The sequence below is a fragment of the Lampris incognitus genome, chromosome 17 (assembly GCF_029633865.1).
Source record: "Lampris incognitus isolate fLamInc1 chromosome 17, fLamInc1.hap2, whole genome shotgun sequence".
Taxonomy (NCBI): Eukaryota; Metazoa; Chordata; class Actinopteri; order Lampriformes; family Lampridae; genus Lampris; species Lampris incognitus.
In genome coordinates, this window is record NC_079227.1 from 34,957,157 (window position 1) to 34,970,995 (window position 13,839).

At 42.1% G+C, this 13,839-nt stretch overlaps 1 protein-coding gene across 1 annotated transcript in view; it reads right to left on the reverse strand.

The window, feature by feature from the left end:
• Positions 1-10,754: 10,754 nt before the first annotated feature.
• Positions 10,755-13,839, reverse strand: part of LOC130127723 (mucin-13-like) — a 35,278-nt gene continuing 32,193 nt past the window's right edge. The window contains exon 13 of the mRNA XM_056297442.1: positions 10,755-13,253. Coding sequence (XP_056153417.1) covers positions 13,119-13,253 — 135 coding nt within the window. The 3' untranslated portion in view covers positions 10,755-13,118. The remainder of the gene's footprint in view (positions 13,254-13,839) is intronic.

Below are 13,839 nucleotides of genomic sequence, written 5' to 3' on the forward strand. Positions count from 1 at the left end.
AAAATAGAGTCAAGACATTGACAAGGTTAGAAATAATGATTTGTATTTGAAATAAGATTTTTTTGACATCAAACTTTGCTTTCGTCAAAGAATCCTCCATTTGCAGCAATTACAGCATTGCAGACCTTTGGCATTCTAGCTGTTAATTTGTTGAGGTAATCTGGAGAAATTGCACCCCACGCTTCCAGAAGCAGCTCCCACAAGTTGGATTGGTTGGATGGGCACTTCTTTGAGCAGATTGAGTTTCTGGAGCATCACATTTGTGGAGTCAATTAAACGCTCAAAATGGCCAGAAAAAGAGAACTTTCATCTGAAACTCGACAGTCTATTCTTGTTCTTAGAAATGAAGGCTATTCCATGCGAGAAATTGCTAAGAAATTGAAGATTTCCTACACCGGTGTGTACTACTCCCTTCAGAGGACAGCACAAAAAGGCTCTAACCAGAGTAGAAAAAGAAGTGGGAGGCCGCGTTGCACAACTGAGCAAGAAGATAAGTACATTAGAGTCTCTAGTTTGAGAAACAGACGCCTCACAGGTCCCCAACTGGCATCTTCATTAAATAGTACCTGTTAGAGCCTGTTTGTGCTGTCCTCTGAAGGGAGTAGTACACACCGGTGTAGGAAATCTTCAATTTCTTAGCAATTTCTCGCATGGAATAGCCTTCATTTCTAAGAACAAGAATAGACTGTCGAGTTTCAGATGAAAGTTCTCTTTTTCTGGCCATTTTGAGCGTTTAATTGACCCCACAAATGTGATGCTCCAGAAACTCAATCTGCTCAAAGAAGTGCCCATCCAACCAATCCAACTTGTGGGAGCTGCTTCTGGAAGCGTGGGGTGCAATTTCTCCAGATTACCTCAACAAATTAACAGCTAGAATGCCAAAGGTCTGCAATGCTGTAATTGCTGCAAATGGAGGATTCTTTGACGAAAGCAAAGTTTGATGTAAAAAAAATCTTATTTCAAATACAAATCATTATTTCTTACCTTGTCAATGTCTTGACTCTATTTTCTATTCATTTCACAACATATGGTGGTGAATAAGTGTGACTTTTCATGGAAAACACGAAATTGTTTGGGTGATCCCAAACTTTTGAACGGTAGTGTATATATATATATATATATATGCAAAATACAAGTATGAATTATACACTGATAAGTTGCAGCGCTGCAATACCCCTGTTGTGCACAACACCCAAGTAAACAAAATAATAAACAAAAGGAGATATCTCGTTGGGGCCCTTAACTGGAAGTTTTACTTGAATACATCCAGGAAGTGAATGGCTACTGGAACAGTCTTACTCTAATAAATCCGTGACGTGTTTCCTGGCTCACAGTTCATCGAGTTCGCCAACAGGAGGCGCTACGCAGTCAATGACGGACGATTTAGGACGGATGAATCTGCTGACCACATCCGGTCCCAAAGTGGAATAGCGGGAAGACGCAACCTTAATGGCTAGGTTGTGGGCCGTGTTCAAACACCAGTTCGCTAAAAAAGAAATAAAAATGTTCAGGCTTGCAACCACGGTAACGACTGGTGACCTGCCAGCTCGCATAGAATGTAATGCAGAAGAGTACCGCCCAGCAAGCCTGACGTAGGATCACGGTCTCTTAAAGTGACAGTACCGAATTAGGCATAAGTACCCATAAATGCAAATGATTTATTGTAATATCATAGGGGGTTACACTCTCCCCTGCTTAAAACAGGTCGTCCTCGACCTATGATTAAAAGGACATAACCCCACTAATAAGATACTTAACTGAAAGCTCACATTATACATTGCATGAGGAGTTTGTTCTGCTCCCGGAACATAAAACTCAGTTCCTGCATTATTTTAAGAAGCTGCTCTAAACCTGCACTTGACACTGAGGCTGTGACACACTGACAGTGTATGTCTGATTTCCCTCTTAGGTCATAAGCCTCCGGTCTTTTCGGAGGACGGCGCTCCCGATTTGACCTGCGGGGCAGGATTGTCTCTTGCTCTTGAGACTCAGTTGCATCAGCTGTCTCTTCTTCATAAACATGACCAGCATGTGCATCTCTTTTCTTTGCCTCTGAAAACATGTCATCCTCAATGACTTGATCACTTGTGTAATCCAAAGGTCCACTTTCCATAGCCACAAATTCGGGTGCATCTGGATTCAGAGATGCTGTACTATCATCCAGGATCGTTCCTGTCCCCCTCGTTACACTGGAATCCTCCATGTCCGGTTCCATATTTGGTCCACTGTTCCGGGTTCTATGTCGTAGTACAGCATTGTCTTCCTCCTCCATCTCTGGAGACACTGGAAGGAATCCACAAGGAAGCAGAAGGTCTCTGTGTAAGGTCCGCTCGCGTCCTTCACCCATTTCTGGTCTCATAACATATACTGGTATGTCTTCACTCAACCGTTTCACCACTAAATAAACAGTTGGCTCCCATTTGCCCGCAATTTTGTGTTTTTTACGAATGTTGACGTTGCACACTAAAACCCTATCACCAACCTCAATGGGAGAGGCAGTTACCTTATGATCCCACCTTCTCTTATTCATCAGCTGATGCTTCTCAGCCATTTGTGATGCCAGTTCATAGGCAAATTCAACTTTCTTTTCAAGTCTCTCACAAACTGAGAGAGTGTCTTCTCACTATGTGCTGCCGGGCTGATTCCAAAACATATGTCAATTGGCAGACGGGGCTCCCTGCCAAACATGAGAAAGAATGGCGATTCTCCAGTCACATCATTTCTTGAACAATTATAGGCATGCACTAATGGATGGACATATTTCCGCCAATTCTCTTTCTTCTTACCATTGAGAGTCCCCAACATGTCTAATAAAGTTCTATTAAAACGTTCTACAGGGTTTGCTCTTGGGTGATAAGAAGTTGTCCTTGACTTGACCCCAATAATCTTGCACAGCTCTTTTATGAGCTCAGAAGTTTGCGCCTTTATCACTATGGAATCTCTTTGGGAATCCATAGTGGCTTATAAAGTTCTCCCACAATACACTGGCGACAGTTTTAGCAGTCTGGTCTCTTGTGGGATATGCTTGTGCATATTTCGTAAAGTGGTCCGTCAGAACTAAAACGTTCCTAGTGTCACGAGTGTCTGGTTCAATAGTAGGATAATCAATGCAAACACGTTTCTAATGGCGCAAACGCTTTGATGTTTACCAACTCAGCAGCCTTTTCTGCACGGGCCTTTCTCCTGAAACATCGTTCACAGGTCTTACACTTATGTTCAACATCTGCTGACATTTTAGGCCAATAAAACCGAGCATGAGCTTAACTTCAAGTCCAATCATAGCCCATGTGGCCAATTTCATCACAACCCCCTCCAAGGCTCTGGCACGGTGACTTTTAGGAATGATCAACTGATTGCATTGCCCTTCCTGCTGGTTGCCAACTTGTCTGTGTAATACTCCTATTAAAGTGAATTTGGGCCATTCCCCCAACAGCAGACTTACTTCCAGCGGTTCCTCCTTCTGTGCCACTAACTCTGGTTTCCTGTCTTCTCTGAGTATGGCAACAACCCATCTTAAGTTCTCATCCTCTTCCTGTAGCAGCTTCCAGTCGTTCATAGACATGCTGGGGAGAGTGTCTTGCCCTGGCCAGGGTTCTGGGTCTTCAAAGTTACTTGGTATGGCATCCTCACTGCATAGAAGCATCTCTACAGCAGCCACTGAATCGCTGTGCCCCTCCTGACTTGGCTGGGCATATTCAGGGTTGGTCAAATTCCTCAACACCATCACCTGATGTCTTTGACACACAGCCACCAAGGCTTCCCGTCTGAAGACGGCTTGATCATCCTCCTGAATGGGTTGAACACGGTTCTTGAGGAGGGCAATGTTATCGTCCATCTCTAACGTGTCCTCGTCATCACTTAAGGCATCCTGAGTTCTGCGGGACAACCCATCACCGTCCACATTTTTCTTCCCGGACTTGGAGAAGATATCAAAGTCGAACATTGCTAAGGCTGCAAGCCAGTGGTGGCCAGTAGCATCTAGTTTTGCTGACGTCAAAACGTATGTTAATGGATTGTGATCAGTGAGAACTTTTAATTTCACTCCATACAGATAGTCTTGAAATTTCTCACTGATGGCCCACTTAAGGGCAAGAAACTCCAGCTTGTGTACTGGGTAGCTTTTCTCACTCCTGCTTAGGCCACGACTGGCATATGCCACCACTCTCATCTTCCCCTCTTGAACTTGACACAGAGCCGCTCCTACACCGGTCACACTAGCATCTGTATGTAAGATGTAAGGGAGTTGCCAGTTGGCAAAGCCAAGAACAGGGGTGCTGGTAAGTTTGACAATTATGTCATCAAAGGCTTTTTGACACGAGGCTGTCCATCTTCCCCCAAGCTGTTGATTCCCAGCTGGCAACCGTTTTCTGCCCTTGTCTTTCCGGGAGATTGGGTCCATCTTCAGCAGGTCAATCAATGGCTTAACTATGGCAGAGTAATGCTCAACAAATCTTCGATAATAACCGCCAAACCCAAAAAATGACCTCAGCTCCTTCAGGGTGTTAGGTCTCGGCCAACTCAGGATTGCTTCCACTTTCGCTTGATCAGGTTGTATGCCCTCCTCTGAGATGATGCGCCCTAAATAATTGACTGACTTTTGAAAAAGTTTAGACTTGGATGGGAAAGTTTTAAGCCACACTCTGAAATCCTCTGCAATACCTTCATTAAGCGTTCCTCGTGTTGTTCTTTTGAATCTGAAAAGACGATTAAATCATCGAGAAATGCAATAACCTCTTGAAGGTTCATCCCAGCCATTACCTTCTCCATAGTGTGCTGGAAAGTAGCTGGTGAATTAGTAAGGCCTTGAGGCATCATTCTAACTGCCAATTACCAAATGGTGTAGTGAAAGCAGTTTTGGGTCTGTCGTCTTCGTCCACTTCGATTTGGTAATAACCGCTTTTAAGATCTAATACAGAAAACCACTTTGAGCCAGAAAGCAATAAGAATGTGTCTATACGAGGGAGTGGGTACGCATCTCTGTTAGTGACTTTGTTCAGTCGCCTGCAATCTACTACCATCCTAAGTGTCCCATTCTTCTTACAGACCAAAACTATAGCGGAGGCAAATGGGCTACTTGACTCTTTAATTATCCCAGTGGACAACAGTTCATGAAGATGGTTTCTGAGATCTTCAAAAATCAGCTGGTGAGACACGCTGTGTTCTTTCCTTGAAAGGTGAGTGATCAGTGAGTTCAATTTTGTGTGAAACACCATGAATTTGTCCAACATCCAAGTCATTAGAGGAAAATGCCTGCTTCACATCTCTGGTAAGCCTGGATACCATATGCTCTTTAAAGGCCTCAGGCACTGGGGAGTTTGCCAGCATTGCATTGAAATCCACGGATTCTGATTCCTTTTCTTTCTCAGTCGTGTTCATGTGCATAGAGGTGACAGGATATTTGTTTTGAGAAAGTCTACTTTGGGCTATATTCTCACAGCCTAACTCTCTCACCCAAGTTACGTCCATGCATTCAGCTATAATGCGCTTTGGTTGGAGGGTAATGTCATGTTCTGAGATATTCTGCACCGTAAGTTTGACTTTTTGGTGGGACCTGGGAGACACATGTAATAGCTGATTGTACACCACTAGGCCTCCAGGGCAGGAATAGATTTCAGGTTCAGTTAGCAATGCTTGGAAACCCTTTTTGTTGGCCGAAATGTGAAAAATGCCCTGTAGAACCTGATAATATAATAAATCCCCGATAATGTAATAACCCTGATAATGTAATAAAAAATGTACTTGAGGCCATTGAAAATGCAACAAAACCTGATAATGTAATAACTTCCTGATAATGTAATAAAGTGCATTTCCCTTGTAATGTAATAAACTATATATCATAGCTAACCCTAAACCCTAACCCTAACCCTAAACCCTAACCCTAATAACGCCCCGTTAATGTAACACATTATTACATTATTGGTAAAAAGTTTATTACATTATTGGGACATGCACTTTATTACATTATCAGGAAGTTATTATATTATCAGGTTTTATTGCATTTTCAATGGACTCAAGAGCAGATTTTTATTACATTATCGGGGTTATTACATTATTGGGAATTTATTACATTATCAGGTTCTACATGCCCTTTAATTCCTTCACTTCATTGCTGGCTATAGTAATAGGTGATTAAGATTGAAGCCTGACTTGCATTGATTTTGCATTACCTTGACAACCGCTTTGCCTCGCAAGATAACTTGAATAGGCCACCGCCCACTCTGGGTGTATTTGTAACTGATGCCAGTCTTTGCCCCACTCTTTTTTTGACAGTCCCTCACAAGATTTTTCAGTACATTCATCCCCACCAAAAGTGGCATGTTACTATTGTAAGGTTGGTCTGGGCAGATAAGAAACAACATATTAAACTTGGATCCTGTACCACACATGTTTTTAGGAAACCGTAGTTCAACTTCAATATAGCCCAAATAGGGAACTACTTGCCCTGCTGCACCTTCAATATGTAATAGATCATTAACAGAATAGAGTTCTCTGTGACCTAAATTCTGACGATAAAATGATTCTTATGAACAGGTAACTTGAGACCCTGCGTCTATTAAGCATTTACACTGAACACCATCTAAATAGGCTAAACCTTCACACGAGTCTCCCACCAGCCCTGCAGGGATTGCTTCAGATGGATTTAACTCAGAACTATGATTCAACAGAGAAGTCGAGGATGACTGGACATTTTTCTTATCGCGAGCCTCTGTCTGTCCTTCAACAGAGGCTCTTAGCTGTTTAACTGCTCTGTTGGAGAGGACTCAAGTGGTTGTGACAGCAACATTTGGTAACACTTTAGTATGGGGAACATAAAAAAAACTTAATTACTAGTGAATTAGTAATGATCAAGATGTCACTTTAGTATGGGGAACATATTCTAAGTAAAAAAAACTTAATTACTGGTGAATTAGTAATGATCAAGATGTCACTGTAGTATGGGGAACATATTCTAAGTAACAAAAACTTAATTTAGAGTAATTTAACACTATGAACACTTGTAGTTTTGTGTTTTGTTATGTAAGAACAGACCATATTCATTAAGTGTTATTAAGGGAGAATAACTCTTCTTGTGGTACTACCACCTTATTAAGTCCATACTAAGCAAAGCATATTGAGATGGTACTACTAATAAGCAATACTTCTGAGGTTCTCGAGGGAAAACTCATAGTTAATGGCTTACTGGTTGTATAATAAGGCCATGCAGAATGAGGCATGAATGAGTACGTAACAATGACCAATTAAGAGCCAATATGTTGCTAATTTGCATGCTAATAAGCACCTAATTAATGGTGACTACGTTCCCCATACTAAAGTGTTACCCAACATTTTACTCTTGTGGCGAGCAATCAGCTTCCGTTGCACGAGCTCAGCATTTGCAGGGTTTGAGCAGTGTTGCAGGTGGTGATCATCCTGTCCACACTGATAGCAGAACCCATTTTGTTTGCGTGAAACCTCATTGTATGATCCAGAAGTATTCATTTTTGCTTTGCTCTTGAAGGGTGTCATGTCTGATTTTGGACCTCCCGTACTGCTGACTTTGAGTTTAGCTAGCTCTTTTTCCAATTGCTCCATTTTGTCTGACAGTGAATTTTCAGTGGAGGAAACATTCGTTGCTTTACTTCTAACCAACGGATCGGCTGCGACGTGCACACTGCTGTGGGCTTTCAAGGGAGTGTTTCCCAGATGGCGCTTCTTTCTACTTTCTTTTGACTCCCACTCTGCCTCGCACGACCTCACCATGAACAGAAGCTCAAAGTATGTCACCTGTTGTCTGTGTGCTTCTGCCATGTAATCTCTCAGTTTCAGATGGGTTATTAGGGAATCGTCCCAACAACCATGCAAAACAACTGCAAGTCAGGATTTCCTGTTCCACTACTCTCTGCATGAGTGTGTGAAGCCGGTTTAAGTAGGCTGAGCATTTCCCGCCATTATTCTGATGAGTCTCAACAAACTGGATATATAACTCTTCACCAGTGGTCAAACTACCATAAGCCTTTTCCAATGCTATGAAATAAGCTTGGGCATCTGCAACATCCCCAACATAGTATAATACTGTGTTAAGAGCAGGGGGCAGAAGGCTATCCAGGATTTTACGTCTTTTATCGTGGGCAGGGAGCTCTGGGTCATTCATCAACTGTCTAGCTTGCACGCTCCATGTTTCAAAATCTCCTTCCGTGCTGGGTTTAGGAGTCAACCCTGAGAATGTACACGCTTGGTGGGATTTGTGGTATTTGGAGATTTGATTATAGTGTTTAACCACGTGTTCCACAATAACATGCTGCACCTCCTCTGGGATGCTACTAGTAACCCTATGTGGCACGGTGTGACTATTATCCCTGGTAGACTTGTCCAAGTCGAAAGTAACTTTGGGAAGTGGTGTGGAAGTAGCGAACAAACATTGAGCCCCACTCATCTCGGTTAGGCATGCCACAGGCCGTTTGCTTAACTCTATGGCATCACCCTTGTGAACAGAGGCTACTTTATTAATATTCTCTTGGGACTCCTCCACCATACCCTGAATAACATCATTGAAAAACTGATCAGAGGCAGCTTCAATATTTTTAGATGATGGTTCGTCATACTTAGTAACGGGAACTATAGTCCAGTACTGTCCGGAATATGGGTCAACATGGTCTGAGTCTAGTAGCAGGACTGTTTCTTTATCCTCAAATTCACAAAGGATGCCAGACGGGATAACATTATCAATCTGTTCGAATTTAGTTACTTTTCCAAGTCACCGAAAGGCCTCTGATAAGTCATTATGGTCCGTCTGGGGCTCAACATTCTTTAAAATAACCGAGCGTTCACTGTCAAATTTATACTGTTTGCATAACTCCATGTTTTCTATAACGATGCCTGTGTGCTTTGGACCCACAGAAGATTATTTCAGTCACACAGCCCCACGTTGGGCGCCAATTAATTCTATGTAACCCTTCTTTAATAAGGATAGAATTTTACCTCAAGGTCAGGTAGAGTATGAGTTGACTGTGTGTGAATAATCTGGACGAGGCACAAGGTAAGTAGAGTTGCATGGAGTTATACTTTAGATAGATGTAGATAGGGAATAACAGTATGTACCAATAAGGTTCGCAAATACAATAAATAAATAAATAAATATATATATATGTTATATATATATATGTGCATATGCAAAATACAAGTATGAGTATATACACTGATAAGTTGCAGGGCTGCAATACCCCTGTTGTGCACAACACCCAAATAAACACAATAATAGATGTAAGGTAGTAATGTAAATCCGCCACAGGGTGGCACTGTTACGCTGTATGTTCCCCTGGGAATGCCGCAAATGGCGATGTTTGTCCCTTTTGCAACACCGTACCCCTAAGTCTTGTCCCGGGCAAAAGGCTACGTTGATCAAATGTTTTTTTGTTTCTTCTGCCGGAAGCTGTGAGTATGATGAGGCCAGCGGCCAGCTGATTGATGAGAGGTGAAGTGTAAGCGAGTGCCAATAAAGTGTCCAGGTCTCAGCCACGATCACAAGCCTCCGCCTCCTTCCTTAGGAGTGGCTTCGGGACAAGTCTGTGAATGTCCTTGAGTGGCCCAGCCAGAGCCCAGACTTGAACCCCGTTGAACATCTCTGGAAAGACCTGAAAATAGCTGTGCAGCGACGCTCCCCATCTAACCTTACAGAGCTCGAGAGGATCTGCAGAGAAGAATGGGAGAAATACCCCAAATATAGGTGTGCCAAGCTTGTAGCTTCATATCCAAGAAGACTTGAGGCTGTAATCGCTGCCAAGGGTGCCTCAACCAAGTACTGAGTAAAGGGTGTGAATACTTATGTACATGCAATATTTCAGTTTTTTATTTTTAATACATTTGCAAACATTTCTGCAAAACCTTTTTCGCTTTGTCATTATGGGGTACTGTATGTAGATTGATGAGAAAAAAAGGAATTTAATCCACTTTGGAATAAGGCTGTAACATAACAAAATGTGGGGAAAGTGAAGGGGTGTGAATACTTTCCGGATGCATATTCTCTCTTCGTGCACTGTTTCTTTGTATGATTCTTTGTTGAACCACATCAGCAGCTGATGATTGCACGACGCACGAAACAGGCCTGTACTGCAATGCATTAAAACTTTTTTCCTGTATCTGTGTTGATATTCCGCTCCTCATATATATATATTATTCTTTTCTTTAAATTAGTGACTATAATTGGTTAATTGTGTGATGGAGTTACAGTATTCTGGAGGTGGGAGTGCACAGTAGCAATCCACAATCTGGCCCTCTGGTAGTGAGGATTACATTTTTGTGGCCCTCTCTATCATCAAATATGCCCATTCCTGAGCTATACTCTAGAAACTCGTCGACCGAACAATGATTATGATGTAAATTAATTATGATGTAAATTAATTGAGACAGAATCCAACCGACCATGTAGTACAGGCCGTGGAGTATTCGATTTAAAGGCAATTAATTGTAGGTTAAGGCCAAAGGATGAGTTTTAAGTTTGGATTTAAAGGACTCAACAGAGTGATTGTCTGATGGCAGCAGGCAGGTTATTCTACAAGAATGGTCCTGATACCAAAAGGCCCTGCCACCAACTGACTTTTTTTTTAACCTTGCCTACACACAATAGCCCTGTATTTTGAGAGTGGAGAACTGAGATAGAATGTAGTTTAAGGAGATCAGAGAGGTAAGATGGGGCAAGCCCATTTAATATTTTATAAGTCAGCAGAAGCACCTTGAACATGGAAAGGAAACTAATGAAGGGGGTAAGAATTGAGTCAGAATCAGAATCATGTTTATTGGCTATGTAGGTTTGCACAAATATGGAATTTAATTCAGGTTTGGTGGCTCTCATTGCACTTAACATAGAATAACAACACTACAACACAACAATCTTCATATATATACACAAGGATTGACTATACACAGGCGAAATAAGAGGTGGTGTAATATTGACATATTATGGTCAAATTTTCTAGATTTAGTCGGGATTCTAGCAGCATCTAAATAATATCACCACTAGCATGTGGCAGACTGAAAACAGAACATTACAGTCATCAAATCTGGATGAAACAAATGCATGTATCAGAGTCTCTTTGTCAGCCACGGACAGGAAATACCACATTTTTACTATGGTATGTAAGTGAAAAAAGGCAGTCTTGGTGATTTCCTTAATGTGCTTATCAAAGGAAAGGCTGGGATCAAATGTAAGATCCAGATTTCTGGCTGCCACCCTTTGTGAAATCACAGAGTTGTCGATTGTTATCGTTACTTGATCAAATCGGTATCTATGTCTAGCAGGGCTAATGACCAGCATCTCAGTTTTATCCGAATTTAAAAGCAGGGAATTTAGTGACATCCAATTTTTCACAGCAGCGAAGCAGGCCTCTAAGTTAATCATTTGAGTATCATCTTCAGCCCTTATAGGCACATAGTTGAGTACAATCAGCATAGCAATATAAATGTATTCCTTGATTGCGTATAATTTGGCCAAGAGGTGAAATATAAAGAGAGAAAAGTAGACGGCCAAGAACCAAGCCCTGAGGTACACCATATTTAACAAAAAACATATACATATACAACAATGAGTGTGTGTGTGTGTGTGTGTGTGTGTGTGTGTGTGTGTGTGTGTGTGTGTGTGTGTGTGTGTGTGTGTGTGTGTGTGTGTGTGTAAGATGCAACACTTGTCCAGTATACCAACAATCTAAACTGACATCTTCAGTCTAAACCGACTGCAGGTATCCCCACCCTTATAAACAATACAGTTGCATAATGACCGAAACCGATGACCAGTTTCATATGCAAGTATGGGTGTGACCATTAACTAGAGTTTCAATGGCCATGTGTACTATTCACAGACTACTATTCACACATTCCCAGATCCTTTGTGAATAGTACCCAGGGTGGGGATACTATGGCAAGCCCTTTTACATTTATTAGCTAGTCGTCTAGCTAATACATGACTGAAGAAGTCGCTTAGATAAGTGAGGAAACGTATCTGTCAATAAACGTTGTATCCAGATGAACTGATTCAACCTTATTTGCTTTCCTTACCTGGATCATTTAGCATGCATAAAGATACATAGATGTTGCAGCATTGTACTGCACATTACAATTCTGTACCATTTTAATGTTAATTACTTTTATCAAAGAATGTGTCTTTCAAGAAACCAAGTCACAAAATACAAGACTTCAAACACAAAGGCAAGTCAAGCAATTAAAAATTAGACTTTTCCAGTAATCAATATAGATTTATTTTTTATTACAACTTCACAAAATAAAATCTCATCTCCTTTACAGAACTTATTTTAACTAGCCGTAGCAACATGTACCCTGGCTCTGCCAAATGACGCAAGCTAAACAGGTATCGGCTTGGCTAGTACTTGGATTGGAGACCAGACCTGAGTTGCTGCCGGAAGTGGGGTTGGTGGGCCAGTAGGGGGCAGTCTTCCCTCTGGTCCTAATAAAAACAACAAATATCAAATCCCAATGCCCCAGTGCAGTGAGGGGGACACTGTGCTGCAGGAGATGCCGTCCTTCAGATGAGATGTTAAACCGAGGTCCTGACTTACTGTGGTCATTAAAGATCCCATGGCACTTAAAGCAAAGAGTAGTGGGCTTTCCGGTGTCCTGGCAAAATTCCCAACCTGGCTATCTCCATCTGGCCACCTAATCATCCCCCCATGTAATTGGCTTAATGATTCCTCCCTCTCCACCTCAAGCTGATGTGTGGTGAGCGTTCCGGTGCAAAATGGCTGCCGTGCATCACCCAGGTGGTGCTACACATGGTGGTGGTTGAGGTGAGTTACCCCCTTCAATGTGAGGTGCTTTGGGTGTCTAGAAACGTGCTATAGAAACGTAATGATTAAATAACGTTGCATCATAATGGCTAGCAAATTCATAGATGAGCAAAACATGGGCTGGACCAGAGAATTGAATCAAGCAACTTGTCTTTGGGGTTCCAGCCCATTCTGAGAAAGATTTTAGCGTCTGTTCCCTGATGCAGTCCCTATGAAAACAGATGAAATGAGATATAGCCAAGACATCTGGTATCAAGGGGGAAAAACCTGAGGGTAACGTCAGACATGGGAGATGTGTATGATTGGAATAAATATGATTCAGAAATAAACACTTGTGATGTCCGGTTAATTGAGCCTTCTCCCATCGTCGTGGGTGTAGTAGGGGTTGCTGTGGCCTCTGCGCTCAGTGTACGGGTTTGTCTGGCTCCGGTTCTGGTATGGATTCCTGCTCCCCCTTTCATCCGGGTCACTGTATATCATCTAAAATGCAAAAAGAGAGAGAGAGGGGGGGGCAATGATTAAATCTTTCTTTATGACTGACACTTGTGGAGATTACTTAATCATAAAATCTATTAATCCATATGCAGCATCGTTTGAGTGACAGTGCAAAATGTAATATTTTGGGGCGCTTTAGTTTTACTCCGTTATCCTTTCAACTCTATAACTTCCCCTCCAGAAGCTCTGCTGTGTTGTTTAAAAGAGCACCCGGTCATTACGACTCATTATGTGTGCCGGTTGCCGAGGCCACAGGGAGGTGATGGGTGGCGGGAGGCCGGGCAGATATCCAACAGGAGGTCTTGCTGGGGTGTGATCCTTGGCCGCCATGATTAAGTGTGGGCCCCCCCCCTCAATCTTTTAAAAGTCTCTTGGTTTTAAAGTTCAATGTAGCGGGTAGAGACAAACACCAAAGCATCTGGTAAACAATTCTTCTTTGGGGGGGGGGGGGATTCATAGCATACATTTGTCTGAAATCTGATTAGTTGCTGCAATGCACATTTCTCACGCAAAAAAATTTGAGTTGAGAACGTATTGGGACATGGAAACTGAGTTGTATAAAACGTGAGCT